This window comes from Cyanistes caeruleus, chromosome 1, assembly GCF_971803275.1.
Source record: "Cyanistes caeruleus chromosome 1, bCyaCae1.hap1.1, whole genome shotgun sequence".
Classification (NCBI taxonomy): domain Eukaryota; kingdom Metazoa; phylum Chordata; class Aves; order Passeriformes; family Paridae; genus Cyanistes; species Cyanistes caeruleus.
In genome coordinates, this window is record NC_141701.1 from 36364367 (window position 1) to 36383852 (window position 19486).

The 19486-nt window shown below is 37.2% G+C and overlaps 1 protein-coding gene across 1 annotated transcript in view; it reads right to left on the reverse strand.

Moving 5' to 3' along the window:
* Positions 1–336: 336 nt before the first annotated feature.
* The window catches only part of NKAIN3 (sodium/potassium transporting ATPase interacting 3), a 335927-nt gene continuing 316777 nt past the window's right edge, over positions 337–19486 (reverse strand). Inside the window, 5 exon segments of the mRNA XM_086886975.1 lie at positions 337–1229; positions 1232–1273; positions 1275–1325; positions 1327–1344; positions 4959–5038. Coding sequence (XP_086743101.1) covers positions 1149–1229; positions 1232–1273; positions 1275–1325; positions 1327–1344; positions 4959–5038 — 272 coding nt within the window. The 3' untranslated portion in view covers positions 337–1148.

The window sequence follows — 19486 nt, forward strand, 5'->3', positions numbered from 1 at the left end:
CTAAATGTTGTTTAGATCAGATGAAGGTTTCTTAGGATACCTATGGAGGAACTGTGTGGGCATCTGTTCAGCCTCTGAAGCAGAGGTAGAGAAACACATATCAGAAGGAACAGCTTTCCTGGCTGTCCCACCAATCGAATGTTTAAGTGAGAAAAGTGCAAAACCACAAACAGACTCAAAAACCCCGTGATGTTTCTTCTCAATGTTGAGGCACATAGGCTCTGTGGAGTGACATGCCTCTCTGGGGCATACAAATCTACACAGCACTTTATATTGTAATCAAGATGAAAGAAACAAAGTGTTCTGCTAAAAAGACTGCCGGCTCTCCAGAGAAAATAGCTTTGTGTATCACTTTATGCTAGTGGTGACAGAATAGAAAACAAAATACCACAGTTACATACATGTTCTTTGTCTAGAAGTATTTACAAATAGCTTTACAAATTTTTACACGCATTTTCCAGTTTTGCTTGTTTACTTTTAAATTAAGAGAAAAATTAGTCCCCAGAGGCTTCTAAGGCTTCAGTTGGTGCCTCATACTGTACATTCATGCTTGGCTTCTTCCTGGGAGAAGGGAGGAAAGGAGTTTAAAAATGTGCAAATCACAGACATCTAAACAGCCCTGGGTGTAAGGGTTCCTAGAGATGGACATCCATTGAGCAGTTGTCCTACTTCTCTTCAGAGACAGCTACTGGAGATGGACTTGGGGCAAAAGAGATTAGGAAAGGAGGAGTCACATATGAATTGCAATAATTAGGTGAGTACATTAGTGCTTGAACATCTGGGTAAGAAGACTCATAGATCAATCCCTACTGCATTCAGCAGTTCAAACAATGCCAGGAGTGGACATTGTGAGTTCTAAAGACAGCATTGAAATGATCTCTTGAACACTATTAGGGTTTGACTCCTGCTGCATATTTTGGAGTCAAAATTACTGTTTACTGACACAATCTTGACCAGGCACGGTATGATCCTCTCAGTCAAAAAACACTGATTTTTTGAGAAAGATGCACCTTCCTCCTAGTTTTCACAGGTTGTTTTGTTTTCATGCCTCAACACTAAACATCGTAAAAATATTGAAATTAAAAAAGAAAAGAATTTACAATTTACAAGTGTCCATAGAAGTAAATTATTTAAAAATTCAAGATCGTCTACAAGGATCTACGAAATAACAACGCTGATAATGACATTGAGCCTGTGGGAAGAATAATCCACATGCCGTGAGGAACAGATGTGGTGGGTTTCTTCCAGAACGATGAGTCACAAGGTTGGTCTTTATTTTCTAAAATCTGTTTCTTCAGCTACAGCTGCAGAAGTCTTGAATCCATGTTCATTACTTACTTCGACCTAAAATGCAGGATATAAGAATTACTTACAAATGAAAATATATTTTGTTTATCTTCTAATTTGTAAGCTGTAAATTTATACCAGCTGAGAGGTTAGTAACTAATAAACAACTGGATAAATCTCATGTAGTCACTAATTTTTTCAGCTGTGAGACTCACCTATATGGTCAAGAATGAATGGCTGGGTACAAAGCAGTAACTTTGTACTTTGCATACCACAAGAGCAAAAAGCTTTTGGGAGAAGTCCCATTACTGGTAAAGCTATGTAAATCTATTATAAAAATAATAGATTCATTTTAGTATCATGTATTTCAACAGCATGAGACATCTTTTCACCCAGTTATAAAATTCTGATGTGATCTGTTTACAAACATGAGCATTTGAGCTGGACTCACGCTATTTATAATTCTCACCACAGTGACACTGAATCTATGTATTCTCACATGACTCCCTGTAACCATTTTCACTTGTGTAATCTTGGAAAATCTATGTTGGTCTTTCAGAGCAATTTAAAGACGGGTAAAGTCTCAGGAGCAGATGCAAAAAGGACAGGATCACACAGATGCATCACAGAGGGGTGACCTCTCCACTGACACAGTTTCTCATACAGCGGATCAGTTCCACAAGCACAAATTAATAGTGTTCTTCAAAGGGCTAGGGACATCCCTAACTGGAATTAGGGATTCAGTGTCTGTCCAGATAGAGTTGCTCAAAGCTGTAGTAGTTTTATTATTATTACTACTATTAAAGTTATATTTAAAATTTTCATTATTATGTTACTACATTGTTCTTATTACAGCATGATTATTAATATACATTATAATTACTGTTAATAATATTAACCTCTAATGCAAAATGTAGCTTATTTTTTCCTTCTAGCCAGCATGCTCCTCTCTTTTCCACATATCAGTACATGAAGTGTTTCTAAATATTACTGAGTGACCTGGCTGTTGACACTGGGATTCAAACAGGCACAACCATCTTCTTTGTAGTCCATACGCTTTAGTTCCAAAGAGAACACAACCATTTTTTTTTCTATTTCCCCTGTTGTCTCCTGCCTTACACACATCTTAATTGAAACTGCATGGCTGAGAGCAAAGATCCTGTTTCTTTCTCCTTGTCCCGTAGCCTAATGGAGTTACAGGCAGAACAAAGAGCAAACAGGCAAGCCATGATCATTCATATTTGTATTAAAAATTGTCCCCCATGGGATCAAGTTCAAATTTAACTGCTTCTCAGAGGTGAGAAGGAAAATTAATCTTAGCCTTGCTAATCATTAATAACTATGGTAGCACTAAGCAGACATTATACTGAATGTGAGCACTTGATAAAAGCAGACTGTCTTCTGCATAGCTTGGATGAGGCCACAGAGCCTTGTATTTTCAATGGGCTATGTTTAGTTAATTCATTAATGAAATAAGGGAAATAAAAGGGAAGAGAAAAAGGGAAATACAGCCAAGTTTTCATGTATAAAGTAACAGTTATAAAGGCTTTTAATGTATTTTTACAAGCATTATTCATGTTCAGTTCTAAGAGAATGCTAACTCTCAGAAATGGAGTTTAGCACAGCCTGGACACCAGAAGTCACTTTTTAGAGGTACTAAGAATTTTCAGACTGTATTTAACTATTGATACAGATAGCAATTAACTCATCAAAAGAAGTCAAGAAGTCTAATGTGCTGCAGAGAGATAAGCATCTGCAAAGTTCTGGCACAATCCGCTGACCAAATTATTTCCAGCAATTTGGCTTTTAATTCAGACTTTGATCACTGACAGTAATTTCCCTCTCAACTTAGATAAAGTTCCTCGATATCTTTCAGTCCATACAACCAAAACATCAATAAAGAAGGAAACCAAATATAATTTCTGTCCCAGTTTTATACTCCTTGAAGCAATGAGGAGGCCAGAGAGGACCCTCCCAGTGGCAGAAGGATACACATTCATAAGAAATGGGAAGATAACTCTTGTTCTCCAGTATTGTAAAATCACCAACAACCCCCAAAGCCCTTGAGCTACTTATCAAAAATCTCCTATCAAAGAACATATTATCAGATGCTGTGACTTTTCTACTGCAAAACAAATGAATATATTTTGCAGGAATGTATTTATAATTATTTAATGAATATGTGTTTTATTTTCTTCTTTAATTATAGTAAGTTTGCTCAGAAAGTACTAAATATTTATGCATTTGATGCTTAAAACTGATCTGAATGCAGGTTTAGAGATTAAAATCTTTTATGGAGAGGTGTAAGTGTTGTAGGCTTGGTCTTCTTGCTCCTGAATATCAATTTAACTTTAGCAGCTTATTCAGAAGGTTCAAATCCACATTTTGCCCATCTTTCTGACAGAAAATGAATCAAAATAGATTTAATAATTTAATATTTAATGAAATATTACTAAAGAAATGTAGACTTCAATATAGAGCATGTACTTCATCAAAAGTCAGAAGGTTCATAATTTAATTTAGTTGCCTTAATATGTTATTTGTTCCTATTCCAGTATCCACCATAATTTGGACCTTCATAATTCTCTAATATTTAGATACATTTTTAGTAAAATTTTGTCTCTGTTTATTTCTAAAAATGGAAAGCTGCATCATGAATAAAGTATATTATAAAAACATGCAAAAATTAATAAAGTCATGAAGTTCAGGTGCCAAGTTCCAACCCTAAACAGTTTTTTAGTAATTGTCCACTATAAATTAAAGCTCCTAGCATGTGCACACATGCATACACAAGGAAAAACTTTCAATCCATTCTAATTCTGTTAACTGATAAGCAAATAGAGAGAGTCATTAAATCAGTTTCAGTTAATTAGCTGTATGTGTGTTTCATGCTGCATTTAAGAGGCATGAAAGGCCCAAAGGTAAATTTAAAGACAGAGGGCAACATCACAACAAGCTCCAGCCATAAAGAATTTCCAAATTAACAACTTCTGGTTTACCAATAATACTTTGAAAACTCATCTGCTTGAAGTTATATGCCAAAATACGTGTACCAGTAATGTCTGCCCTTATCCTAATTTTTTCCAAATAAAAATAACGGATATGCATTCAAACTTATTCATTAGGTATTAGCAAAGCAGGAAGAGTCTATGAAAATGTGATTTTCATGGAGCAAGCAAGTAAGTGATGACAAAGAGATAATGAACTTCTAGTGAAACTCTATAGATAGATTTTAGGCTGACAAGAAGTTTTTCAGAAAAACTTTTTCTTTCAGTTGCTAGACAAATGTAAAAACTACTGCTTTTATATAAATGGGTTAATCTCATTAAAGTTTCTGCAGCTGCAGAAGCTATAAACCAGCTATTTTCTTGCTAAAAAAGCAGCAAAGAAGCAATTCCATCCTTCAGTGAGAACCTCTCCTTGCATTAACAAGAGGCATGATGCTGCAGACACAGTGATATCTCCTAATCCTTGCCTTAGCAGATATGCCATCAATGACAAAGTGTCCTTACTCAAATGTTTTATGTGGATTAATTTTTAATTAAGTTCTAATTAAAATATAATTAAATTATCAGTTATCTGACGCCCAAATTATTTTAGGAGAAGGTTAGCTTTCAGTTCAGTTCAGTTAGAAGGATTAATGTGGTCCGTGGGACCAGAACCTTACCTACAGGCTTTACAGGCTTTAACTCAACATGTTCCTGGGGGGGCTGTCGGTAGGAGTATGTGTCAAGTCCGCCTATGAAATCAACTGAAAATACAACAGTTCCAGAAATGAACAAATGGAAATGAAAATATGTCAACTGAAAAAGAAATGTGGACAAATTATGTTTAAAAAAAAAAAGGTAAGTGCATGCACAGGTTTGCATACAAGAAATAAACCAAGTAGATAAAGATGCTGTGGAAACTGCTTACAGAAGGCTCCATGCTCTGTCTTCCTTGGGGTCTATTTAGTCCCATGCCTGGAAAGACAGGCAGCAGTTGGATGAGCAGACATACACACTCCTGCCAGGGTGTGTGCAAAAGGAGCGTTCACTCATGTGCAGAGCATGTAAAGTGAAACCACTATGGGGTAAAATAGCTGATTCCCTTTAGGGCAATCTCAAATTATATATATATATATATATATATATACATATACACATATATATATACATATTCTAGATATTTTTATTTTTATTTATATTTATATATTTTATATATAAATATAAAAATATATATAGATATATAAAAATATATAAATATATACATATATATGTAATTTATTTTAAAATTCCCCTTATACTCCTTTACACATGTTTAGAAATTTAGGCAATGGAAACAGTTTAGCTTGTGAACCCAATTTCACCTGAACTCATCAGGCTCAATAGATTTGTAGAAAAGCATGGAGAAACACCAGGGGCATGAGAGCTGAGTTAAGAATAAACAAGCGATCACTAGATATGAAAAAGCAGCAGCATCTTCTGTGAATGAACTTGTGGGGTCAGGACACCTTTTCAGAATCCTTCTATGTCAGAAGTAATGTGCTCTTGAGAAGTTTTTAGTTCCTTTTGTGGTGATAATGATTTTTTAAAAAAGACATTTTAGTCTGAATCTTGTATTTTGTTATTTTGGTCAGATTTTAAGCAGCTCTAAGAGACCACAATTTCAAGCTATCGTAGAAATCTTAAAAGCAGGTTTGTGGAAAAGGCTATTCTATTGATTTCAAAAGGCCTTTTGCAGACATGTCCAGAGCTGACAAATTCACAGTACAGTAGGATTCTTTGGTCGCATGGAAAGCAATTGTTTATATATAGGCATGTATACAAAAGTCCTAAGCAGAATTTTGATACTCATTGTTAATTGCTAATTGTTCATCACAGCTAATTGTTGTGTGAGCAGCAGAATAAAGAAGCAGTCCTTTCCCAGTCAATGTGTGCACTAGGTAGACCAACAAAGAATGCTTATCCAGGGTGAGACAATGGGAAAATGAGGCTTAGAGATCAACAAACTAATGAAATACCCACTGAAATCTGTGGAAATGCTCCTGGTGATTTCAGTTTGCTTCTCCTGAGTCCAGAAATGGCTGAAAACTGAACTTGATGTGCTACAATCATGCAGCATCACCTCTTCCCCAAGCCTGTTCTCTTAAAACTGTCTGAGCAGGACATTATGTGCTGAAGAGCTTGCCCAGCCCGAGTGCCTGTCCCATCCTATCTGCACCTCCTCTTTCTACAGTGTTTCTTTCATGTTGCTGCTCTCCTTCAGAATGTTGCCACCACATGCCACAACAAACATCAAAATTTACTTCAGCACTAGTGGGATCGCATCCTTGCAAAGAAATAGTTGCAGATGAGCTGTTGTAAAAGTTGATTTTTAAACCACAGAATCACAGAATGGTTTGGGTTGGAAGAGACCTTGAAGGTCATCTAGTTCCAACCTCTCTGCCATAGACAGGGACACCTTCCACTAGAGTGAGCTACTCATCCAACCTGGCCTTGAACACTTCCAGGGATAGGGCATCCAACTTCTCTTGGCAATCTGCTTCAGTGTCTCCCCAGTTTCACAATAAAGAATTTATTCCTAAAATCTAATCTAAACCTACTCTCTTGCAGTTTGAAGCCATTCCTCCTCATCCTGTTACTGCATGCTCCTGTAAAAAGTCCCTCTCCATCTTTCTTTTAGGCTCCCTCCAGGTACTGGAAGGCCACAATTAGGTCACCCTGAAACCTTCACTTCTTGAGGTTGAACATTCCCAATTCTTTCAGCCTTTCCTTATAGAAGAGCTGCTCCAACCCTCTAATCTTGTTGGTGTTCCTCCTCTGGACGTGCTTTAACAGATCAATCTCCTTCATGTGCTGGGAACCTCAGAGCTAATGTCTAATACATTACATATTTACTGAATAATTTTTTAGAATTAATCACATTCACTGTGATTTGTTGTTGTTGTGTTGTTTTTTTTGGTTATGCACTTTAGTATTCCCCAATTTCCAATAGTCTAGAGATGTTTTATCTGTTTTTTTTTTTTTTGGTTTTTTTTTTTATTTGAGCACATGTTAACACAAGGAGCTAAGAGTGTTTTTGAGGCAATTCACCACTTCAGAACCACACATCATTCCTCTCAGCAACCACAAGTATTATCTGCAATTGTAAGCAGGGAGAGAATTTCAACTAGCCTTTCTACCAACAAATCTTTTTGAGTAAGAAATGAATTTGAGATGTATTAATGATTGACAACATAGATATGTCTTTGTTCTGACAAGGAGAATATATTTAATAGCACCACCCAGCAAGTGTTGAGATGAGCTGTTCAAACCTGTTTAGCTAAGGCTTTCTCTTTAGCAATCCAAGATGTCTTATGTAGTATTAAAGCTGAAGTTCAACTTAACATTTTTGTGAAGCTTATTCTCCAGGCAAGAAGCTGTTCCATCACACAAAGCCATGGAATATGCCATTTTTCATTATGCACTCTATTTTATGACTGCTAGTTCTTTAATATGAAGATTTGTCATCAATTATTTGAATTATAAGTTACTTCTAGTTTTAAAAATTAATTTTGATTTTACCTGGTATTTTCATCCCTTATAATTAGTAGTTTTAAAGGACTAAGACCACAAATGGTCATTAAACATAGAAAATTGAATTTTTATTTTCATTGGAGGTGAAGACATTATTACGTACATTTCAGTGTAAGCAGATGTCAAATATCTTAAAACTTTACACTGAATGAACTTTTGGATGCACATATACCTCAATTTAATAGGTCAGAAATAAATACTAGCAACATTTATGTAGGTTTTCCAAGAGTAAAATATTGGTTTAAGGATGATATAAAATAATTGTTTTTGTTTATTTCTGCCTGGTTAATAGATTATAAATATTTTTTGCCATAGATTCACAGGACTACATTAAATAGCTTCAGAAAGTTGCATAAGCCTGGAAGAAAGTTCAATTAAAAAACAGCATTCTATACAGTTCTATTTTACTATGTTTTAAATTAAAAGAAAAAAACCGAAACCCAAAACAAACCAACAACCACAACTTGTCAGCAGTAGGGATATTCAGTCACTAAATAAGGAACACCCCATGTAGTCTAGTCATTAACTACAGTCATGCAGAGAGAAACTTAAAATCCTAGGGAGAGGATTTTTTAGCATCCCACAGATAATAGCAGGTCACAGCAGAAGCTGGTTATTTTATCTGCAGCTGGCTGCAAAACATGATCCCTATTCCCAGGGAATTGCTCTCTCCTTGTGTCACCTCAGTTTTGTGGTCATGGTGGATGCTTAATGGCCAGTGTGAAATGTTCCTTTTGAGTTCACTACCCGCTGTGCTTGGAAGTGCAAATCTGTGCTGGCTGTCCACCGCAGGCAGTCCATTAAAGTGATGTTCATTCATTCACGGGCCATATCAGAGGAACGGCTGTCATAATCTGCCTGAGTGAGAAAAGTGCAGTATGCTGCTGGCTGAAGAAAGTGTATCCACTGTCATCAGTAATTTTGAGGGTTATTCTTTTCTAGACAGATGACATTTCGGGTTGCCTTACTACTATTTATCCAGCGCATTCACCCATATGCAAGTTAAAATTTGCTTTCCTTTGAAGTTAGCGTAAAAGAATCAGAGCTCAGAAAATAAAATCCTGTCTCCTTTTCCACCCCCTCATCCGGAATTCAGCTTCTCTGGCAATATCCCATTGACCTTCTGGCAGGCCCCATGCAAAGCAGCTGCCAGAGCTTGTCAGTTCATTGGTATATTACTAATTTCCTCTTTCAAAGTTGGCAAATTCTATGTCTAGAGGTGCAGCGTATGAACTGAGCAGCAATATGGCAATAGCACAGTTCTTAGTAAATCCTGCAGTCTCTTGGCCTGCAATGCCTTATATTCTATAGATGCTTGCCTCTTCATTTTATAAATGGGAGTAAACCCCAAAGCTGATGGTTCGAATGGTTGGCACCTCCATCTGTCCCCTTTCCAAGAGAAAGGCAGGCTAGCAGGTGCTCAGACTTGTATTTTTATGCACAGAAGTTTTTCTTAACCTGTTGGGGATTCCAAATACTGGTTTGCACTGAAGTATTTTCCTTGTACTGAGACTTTTTATTGAATGGCAATAAATCAATGCAATGACTTTAATTAGGAAAACGTATGCAACTGAAGAGGGTGCAACTAGCAGAAAAGAAACCAAAGTCAATTAGGAACAGGAAACAAAACTGGGGGATTGATGATAAGTCGGTGCTACATGCATAAAGTCCAGACTTTGGACTTTCCAATGTTTACACCTGTAGATTACATAAACTTTCCAGATAAGCATGTTTTTTTCCTGAAAAAACTGCTTTTTCAGTTGCCTTCCATCCACTGCCCTTACACCCTTCACTGCTTGATCCAGACTATCTGTCTGGAGCCTATACTACCCATTTTCCCTTCTTCATACTAAGCCTGAGTCCCTAAGTCTCAAGCAGCAGAAGAATCACACATTCTATTGCAGGATCACAGGAATAGCTTCTCACTTGTGTAGAGGATTAAAGGAACGAAGGTGTGTGCAGGACAATTAAGAAAGTGAGAAGAGACTTTAGTAATCATTTGTGGCCCTTTGCTGCTCTGTCTCTATAAAGGACTGGCAGATGATAATAAAGTTGAAACAGGATAAAGTGGTAGAAAATTACTAACAGACAACCTTTTACTTGATTTTCTATTACTGGAAGCTAGAAGGGGTATATTTCAATGTTCCACAGTAATTATTAAGATATTTGCACCAGATTTTCTTCTTAGCCTTCACCAGTGGGATAGATCAAAATTTTAAGAACTGCTCTGACTTGTAGCATGTAAATACCACACTTCTCTACAGGGCTGCACTGAAAGAAAGATCCTCTCAGAAGCTGCCTTAGAAAGGGCACTGGCATGGAAATTTCAGCTATGATCTTTGCTACTGAACTCTCTCCTCATTTTACCAGTGATATGACATCCAAGAGATCAATATCATTTATTCTCCAAGGATATGACTGCCCAGTAAGACGAAGGAAGTATGAAGGAGATCCAAGATGTTGGGAATTGAAAATCGCTCAAGCCTTCTCAACCCAGACCTCCCCAGTCATTCTAAATCTGAAAGTATCTTTCAAAAATCTTCTCTGTGCCATGCCTTTGAAAGTTTTTTACAGCCATACCATCCCATTACTGAAACTAAGTGACAGGCTGCCTGGTTATGGTGTTTTGCTAGGTTTTTTTCCCCTAAAAGTAAGTATTTTTCAGTCACTTTCAAATCATTAAGGACTCTTGGACACTACATGGTAAACGTCCCTAGAAAAGAATGGTTATCACACAAATAGTGTAGAAAAATATTTACTATCAAGTAGTACTTATTACAAGTTTACTATCATTAATTTAGTAACAGAAAAAAATATACTTTACACTGCAGGTGTAAATATATTGTATAAACTGTATAAATTGTTTCCTTTAAGCTTTAGAAAACATTCATATTTCCTGAGACTGTGCTATGTGCCAACCCACATTCAAAGTTTAAGTTGATGAGGAGTAGTTTCCCATTTTGCTTTAAAATGTTGTATTGTACTCTCTCTAAATACTTATCAGCTTGGGCACCAACAATCCTGTACATCTCAGCATAGCTGGCTGTGATTTATGTTATTCTTCAGCAATGCAATTCAAACTAAGTATGTCTGATGATACATTTTCTTCCTTTATAGGTCTCTATATTTTTATGTTCCTCATTTCAATGAAAATACTTACATTTTAGTGAGAATACTAATATTTGGAAGTTGTATTTAAATGCATTTCAAACAAATAAAAATGTGTTGTTTTTTTTTTTTTTTCTCCTGAGGCTTGTATTTAAAGGTGCTATTGCTAGTTTTAATACATTTCAAATACGATGAAGGGTAACTTTCTTTCTGCATATGACTCAAGTAAATGCTAAACAATTCTAGCTAAAACTTCCAAGATAATTTTTAATACAGTAAGAAAATTAGAGATGTAGAATTGGTAAAAATTAGTCTTCACTAATTATTTATTTTTCCTTTTCTGGCATCCTTTTTGATCTATTCCCTTTTGGTGCAGAATGTTCTGTGATCCCCCTTTATGTTACTATACTGCCTTTGTACAAATTAATCCTGCAAAGGAAAAATAAACCATGCATGAAAGATATTAAATGCCCAGAAACTACATTTATCAATAACATTCACACTATACTGGGAGAGAAACAAGCCACTGAGTCCTATCCACTAATCCATCCAATCTATCCACTCAAATGGCAACTCAAATAGTCTCAGGACTATTGTGCAGAAGGCTGTTACAGCTTCAGTCACACCTCCACGTGATCTTCACAATAAACGTGTCCAAGTTGACTTCAAAAGAGACAGAACTCTGAATCTGCTTTTTGAAGTTATGCTTTGATCTTTTTTTTGGTATTCTGATTCAGGAATACACACTATGTATTAGTGTGCCTTTATATTACTGCTGAGTTTGATGCCATAAACTACAGCGTTCTTTCAAAAATGTTCAGTGCAGATGCTCAGACCGATTGGAATTGATCTATTCCACTTACAGATCATGGCTAGGTTGCAGGCTAGGTGTTTTGTTCTTTCAAGTTAGGGTTTTTTTTTTCCTACCAGTTAAGTCCCACAGGGCTCTGTTCCTGGCCTGTCTTTCTTTGTATCCATAGAATTTCTTTTGGCTTCAGTTATTAAGATCCAATTATTTATTTTTGAGGCAAGACTTAAGTATTTATAACTGCCTTGTTGTTACATACCCAAGGATATCACAGCTGCTTTTTCTAACCTTAACTAACATATTTTAGTATGAGAAAGGAATGTTCCCTATTTTTAAAATTAATGCTGAATCTGTTCAACCCTAATGCATAATTAAAGATAGAATTCCTAGAGAAAAGTATTTGCAAGATCAAATACATGACATACTAGAACACCTGACATTTGGAGGAAAGGATTTCTATGTATTGAAGGAAGTTCACATCATCCACTCACAACAGAACATTAGTTCTATTTTAAAAAAGTAGGTTACAGGACTGGAGGGATTCTTCTTATCACTGATTCTGGATTTTCCCAGCTTCCCTACCTTCCTAGGGATGAAAGGCTGCTTCTGAAATTTGCTACAATCATCCTCTGTGACATGATATTTGCTTCATGTGTTTGTATCTTTACTTGTCTCATAAAAAGTGAAGTGAACCAAGGACCTTTAGGAGAGTGTCTGTGCTCATGGCACAACACAGGGTGCAAGCCAGAGAGGGAAGGAGCTGCCAGCTCCTCAAGCTGCTCCTCAAGCACAGACTGAAGTGGGGAGCAGCAAACCAGGCAGCCTTAGGGACAATGGAAAGAACTTGGGAGGCCAAGAAGAATACCTGCAAATCAAGAAGCCAGAGACTTGGCCGAGACTCAAGTGACCTTCCAACTGCACAGACATAGAAAACAATGAAGGAAATGCTGTAAGCCTCTCATTTCTATTCTGTATGATCCAGCAACTTTGAGTTTTCCATTTAAAAAGCATGCTACTTTGTAATGCACTTAATTCTGCTTTTTATGAGTTTTGTGTTGTGGTATCTTTGGGAAGTTTTCTATAAAGGGAAATTTGTGTTTCTAATGCACACCTGCTTCAAAGGTCTGTCTGACTAAAGCTCTGTCACATTCAGCCCATGTTGCAAGTTTTCCTTCCTTTATTACTCCTTTTTATTTGTTTTAAAATCTGCTTAATATGCTTTCCTATTAACATCTTTTGTTGTCAATCAGGGAAGTCTCCTTCCCTGGCCCTTCCTTTATTAGTAGCTGATTTTTTCTGGGATCCAGGTACAGAACTACCATCTTTACCTCAAAAGACTTGATATCTTGGACTTGTTATAGATGCTAAGACTTGTACTTCCAGTAGCCTGAAAGGTCAGGAGTCAGCTTTTGCAAAAGAGTACTGATCTGATGCTATTTTTCACTTTATGACATCAAACCAATTAACAGTATTTAACCTTTTTTTCCATTTCAGATGAAGCCATTTCCATTTCATCATCCTCCTTTTCTTTTATCGTCCTGCCTTTTCCCTCATGATTATGAGTGACATTCTGAGTAGAAATCCTGCTTCACCACAGGACATTTGCTCCTTTGTGTGGAGCATTGTATGCATTCCCCACCCTGCATCTACACTCACAGCTACACCTCCCTTACGGGAGGTCTGCTTCAATCCTTGAGGTGGCAGACCCCAAAGTTTTCCACCACAAACCTCCCAGGGTTTTAGTGTCTTTAGATCCAAACTACTTTGTTTCCTCTGCTAAGCAGGCAAAGTTTCCTCCAGCACTAATGGAGCCCTCCTCTCATCCCAGCAGAACATCCCTCCCAGCAGAAACCTGTGGCCCTACTGTGCCTTCTCTGAATCAAAATCTACAGATAGGAAACAGAAGTGAACAAATCCCTTCAGTGACCTTCAGATTTTCAATACCTTCCTTTCAATTTTTTATCTCTGTGAATGAGTACTAATCTTCTGTTTCTTTTTGCTCTTAGGGAAGGAGAGCCAGCTGAGGAAGCCAGCAAAATAATCTTTTCTCAGTATCATGTGAGCCTTTTACAGCCTCAGTAAATGCACTATCAACTTCTTCTATGGTACCCTCATCCTACCCAAGAATATATGACCATCCAGCATTTTAGAGACATTGTGGATATATCTGCTAAGTTTACTGCTTAATCACATCCAAGTGCATCCATGAGTACCATCTGTCTCTGTGAGTGTTTCTCTGCAAATGAGGAAATCTACTGCTTCTCATATTTTTATCACTTTTTTTCCTGCTCTATCTTCACATTCAAGTCAACTTGAAAGTCTTAATATCTCATATTATGTAATAATATTCCTAATACCTATACCTATACCTATACCTATACCTATACATATACATATGATATTATTATTATATCATGTCTTAATATTGCTTTTGGTATTACCATCTCTGTCACCAACTCAAATTAGCTTCTTAACACCCCAAGACATAAAATGATTACTTTATCAGCTTTGAAAATAGAGCTGAGAAGGTAGAGTATTATAAAGTGGGAGCTTAGCTTACAATAACCAGTGGTCTTGGAAATATCACATGTGTTGGCTAGGAAAACAGTTTTCTCATTGTTAGAAAGTGGCATCATTTCATATTAGGAGAAAGATGAATGTCTGGAGTGGAGTCTGTAACAGGATTAATACTCACTTTGAAGCCACCAGTGAATCAATCTGCTAATGAAAAAGAAAGATAATGCAATACTGCCCTCATCCATAAAAAAACTCTCCCTGAAGAGAGATGAAGTAAAAATACACTTTTCTGAAAATCTTGTAACTCTCAAACTTCAGTCCTTCAAAATAACACATTGTCATCATTAAGGAGGAAAAGAGAATGAGTAGAAATCAATGCCAAGGAATAAGAGCTGTCATAAATGGTGAGAGTCACACATTATCACTTAATTTTGCTGTATCTAGTCTGGGATATTGAGAAAAATACAGCTGAACTGAGATTAAATTTCTGCTAGCGAAACCAACTGTATATTTACTGATCCAAGGCAAAATAATGTCAAATGAAGTTTAAAGTGAGTCCATCTATGACCCAAATCACAGAGCACTGGTAAGAGAAAGTCTTGTTATGATACAGAGTTAATAAAGCACATCATCAACACAGACTAAATGCAATAAATATAATGTAGCCTTTTTGAAAAACAGCTTTTCTAGGAACAGGCAATATGTTTTATTTGACCAACTGGCCCAGCTGGAAAACCGTAACTGCTATATCTCCTGATTTATTAAGACAACACCTCTTGCTATAAATCTTACTTATCTTATATACTGAAACATTAAGGCTGCTGAAATAGCACAACTAGAAAATCTAAAAAGCACAACATACAGACAACAAGTCAAAGCTTAAAACAGGAGGAATTTTAAAAGGTTCCTTTATGAAAGGGTGGAGTTGTGATGACATCAGAAATACAATAAAGAGATCTAAAGAAGAGGTAAGAATTTCACAGGATAAAGAAAAGTGTTTACCAACTATCAGCTAAATCAGTTTCAATATTTTAATCACAGAATATTTTGAGTTGGAAGGTACCCCCAAGGATCATTGGGTCCAGCTCTTAAGTGAATGTCCCATACAGGGATAGAACCTACAACGTTGGTGTTAATTGGCACCACGCTCTCATCAACTGACTTAATAATTTCTCCTTTCTCTTGCTCTGTGACACTGGTTCTTCTAAGAAATTCTTGTGATACTTTATTTGCAAGGGTCTTTCTCTTGCTTTGATCTTATCAGGAATCATTGATTATCCCTCTCTCTTCCAAACAAAACTGACAATTTTTCTTGGTGGAAGATGCTGCTTGCTTTTATGAGATTCAGACCTGAGATTTTCAAAGATATATGAAACGCTGGATAGTTAATTTTTGTTCATCTTTTTACAATTTTGCCACATCTTGAGAAAGTATCCATACCAAATAAAATGATCTTCAAAACTTACCTGACTATGACCTGAAATTCATGACTTGGTTCAATGTACTTCACTCACTTGTGCTGGTTAGCCATCTCTTTTTGAATTTATAGTATCTGCTTTTCTAGGTAGTTTGAGTATCCTCTAAGGATATATGTATGTTTACATACATTGGAACCTATTAGATACAAAGGGACCCATATTTTATTTTTGTCATGGATACTCCCTTAAAACAAGAAACCAGCAGCTTTGGCTTTTCTACTGCTGTGTTACAAAGCTTAGTGCTATCAGAATTGTGAGCAAACCTTATCTTCAGGAAAAATCAGGCAGTCTCTCAGCTCAGGTGGCCTGCATGGATCTGTTTTAATTTTTAAAGAAGAAGGGAGGGCTTTTCCTTCTTCTGAGATGAAACCTCACCATCTCTCTTGCAGGCAAGGCATGGGCATAAAGGAAAAGGCATTGAGGCCTCTGACCACTTAAACTGCTAATTCATCTCCAAGTCTGTCGGGTCTGCCAAACAGGTTGAGTTACACAAATCAGGGCAGCCGTGGGTAGAGTTGTCTCAACTATGCCTCTTCATTGCTCACTGAATGCCCGGATTCCTTATCAGCATATCATAAAGACACTTTACAGACCAGTGCAGAGCCTGACTAATCCTGTGCCCTGCTTGGCTCAGCACACCCCGTCATTATGGGGGCACATCATTTGCTCCAGGCTTGCACTTCCCACACCAAGGGCAGCTGTTATTACAAGACAGAGCTCTTAGACATGATTTGCTGACTGGGAAATTACCACTCAGGCAGCAGTAACAATGGAATGGATGTTACTTAAGCTGAGACCCAGAAATTAGGATAACCTATCTGCATGACAGTTAAGATTTGGGAGAGATGGCATTTACACAGAAGAGTGGAAGTCTGAAAAGTTTCTTTTTAAGCTCCACAAACTAAAACAGACACAAGGCTGCTGCCATTCAGAAATGAAGAGGTAAGAGGATTGCTACTGGAAGTGGAAAATGGATTTGTAAAGAGGTTTCATTTTAATGGAGCAGCTGGATGAAAGGTACAGACAGGAATGGGCACCACTTAGGCCTGTATGTGATGTTGAGTGGAAAGCTCAAGAGAGCAACGCTGGATGCTGGAGTAAGATTGATTTAACAATAGATGCAATTTAAGTGAAAAGGCTAAGGTGCTGGCAACTGGAGAATGGGATAGCATCCATTTAAAGACAGATTTAATTTAAACAGAAAGGCCAAGGAGGTGGAAGGTGGAGACTAAAACAAAATCAATATTAAGTTAGGCTCGTAGAAACTAGAATCAAATGAGCCAGTTAAAAAAAAGGGCATATTGAGTATTTGGGAATAGGGAAGTAATACATGGATCTAAGAACTATTGAGGAAATCTCATTAAATGATATAACCCCTAAAATCAGGTTTATTATTCCATTTTAATAAGAGTATTATTTATTACAGTAGTAAACAAAGAAATCTTAAAGGAAGGTATGATCTCCAGTTTAAAGAAAACTGCATGATTATATTTCTACTTGAAGATAATTCTCTTCTATCACAAAATCACAGACTTGTTGGGGTTGGAAGTGACCTCTGAAGATTGTGTAGTCCAAGCCCGCTGCTAAAGCAGGTTCACCTACAGCAGGTTGCTGTTGGTGACTAGTTACAGAAAGAGACTCCATGGACTCTCTGGGCAACCTGTTCCAATGCCCTGCCTCCCTTAAAATAAAGATTTTTTTTTTCCTTCATACTCAGGTGGAGCTGCCTGTGTTTGAGTTTGTACCCAATGCCCCATGTCCTGTCACTGGAGACCACCGAGAAGAGTCTGGCCCCATCCTCTTGACACCACCCTTAAGACAGCTGCATGCATTGGTAAGTTCTGCTCTCATTCATCTCTTCTTCTGACTGAAAAGGCTCAGCTCCTGAAGCTTTTCCTCACAGGAGAGATGCTCCAGTTCCCTAATGATCTTTGTAACTCTCTACTAGTAGGGCCTTTTCTTCCTTATCCTGAGGAGCCCAGAACTGCACACAACACTTCAGATATGGCCTGAGCAGGGCTGAGGAGAGGGTCAGGATCACTTCCCTTGACCTGCTGGCAGTGCCTTTCCCAATGCAGCCCAGGACACCATTGGCCTGCTTGGCCACCAGAGCACTGCTGGCTCATGGACAGATGTTGTCCCCCAGGACCCCCAGGTCCTTCTCTGCAGAGCTGCTTTCCAGCAGGTCAGCCCCAGCCTGTGCTGGTGCAGGAGGTTGTTCTTCCCCAGGTGTGGGATCCTGAATTTGCCCTTGTTGAATTTGTACATAGTTGCACAGATGTGTGTATGTGTGTGTGTGTGTATATATATATATATATATATGTGATATGGCATATAATATTCATAGAATCACCAAATTATTGCATAATTTGGTTTAGAAGAAATCTTTAAAGGCCATCTAGTCCAATCCCTCTGCACTGAGCAGGAACATCTTTATCTAGATCAGACTGCTGACCTTCAGTTTTGTTTCTAGTGATGGGGCACCACCACCTCTTCCAGTGTTTCATCATCCTCATTCTAAAACATTCCTCTGTATATCTAGTCTGAATGCTCTGAATCCATGGTGGAAATGTTTAACATTAGTTGTATTTGTAAAATAGAAATTGATCAGGTAGTAGTTAATTAGCTTTCCCTAGCTATCAGTCTGGAAATCAATTCAAAGTTAAGTCTGTATATACCTGTGTTTGAACCAAAATATGTATATATTCAACTACATACCCATCCATATGGATATACATATCCACCTACACACACATATACATATATATACTCATACATATTTATCAAAACAGGTACAATTGTCTCATGATGATATAATACCATTCTGACACATACCTCTGTTCAGAAAACTGTGTTAGTGTTTTCTGATAATAGTACATAAAATCTATCTTGCTTCCCTTACAAATATTTCTAAATGCTTTACCTGTGCTCCTGAAGTCTTATTTAAATGGCTACATAATATATGTGCGTGTTTCTACAGTCAGAACTGAGAACTGTGGATAGAAGCTAGTGACTGCAGCTCTGCACCTTTTGGCAGATGAACTCTCACACAATTCATTGGTATAACAGAGATCTTTAAAAAATATTAAATTTTACTCTCAGACTCTTACTCAACTTTTTACAAAAAACAATAAAAAATATTGGAGAGCTCCAACTTGATCAAAATGACCAAGTGTCATTTCAGTGTATGAAGCAGAGGAGACTATGCCTCACCCACTGAGCTCTCTGCAGTGCCAGATACAGCTGGCTCTGGGAACTTGGCCCTTGCCCACAAAAGAACATTTCAAAACTGCACTGTGAGTTAATCACTACTGCTGTGACCTACTAATATTCTGGAGGATATCCAACAATATTATTTTTGCTAAAGTGATTGAGGTGGTACTTTTCTACTGAATTTCAGAAAGAAGTTTCTGACTTGTGCTTAGGGGAGGAATTGTGGGAATGCACAGGATGTACTCTTACTATTTGAGTGATTTATTCCCTTCCTTAATGAAAAATCAATGAGCTAGTGGCTTGCATGGAAATGGTATCTCCATACCTATTCAAGCAACCCAACATTAAGAAATGAATTCTTTACTGAGGATAGACTAAAATATTTTACTGAAGTGGTTTAGAAACTCAAGGAGGATTTCCTCAAGTTATTTGATTCACACTTTAGAGTAAGCTATGTTCAACCAGTGAAAAATTTGAGTTAGCTTATACTTCATTTAAGTGATGCCATTTCCTCACAC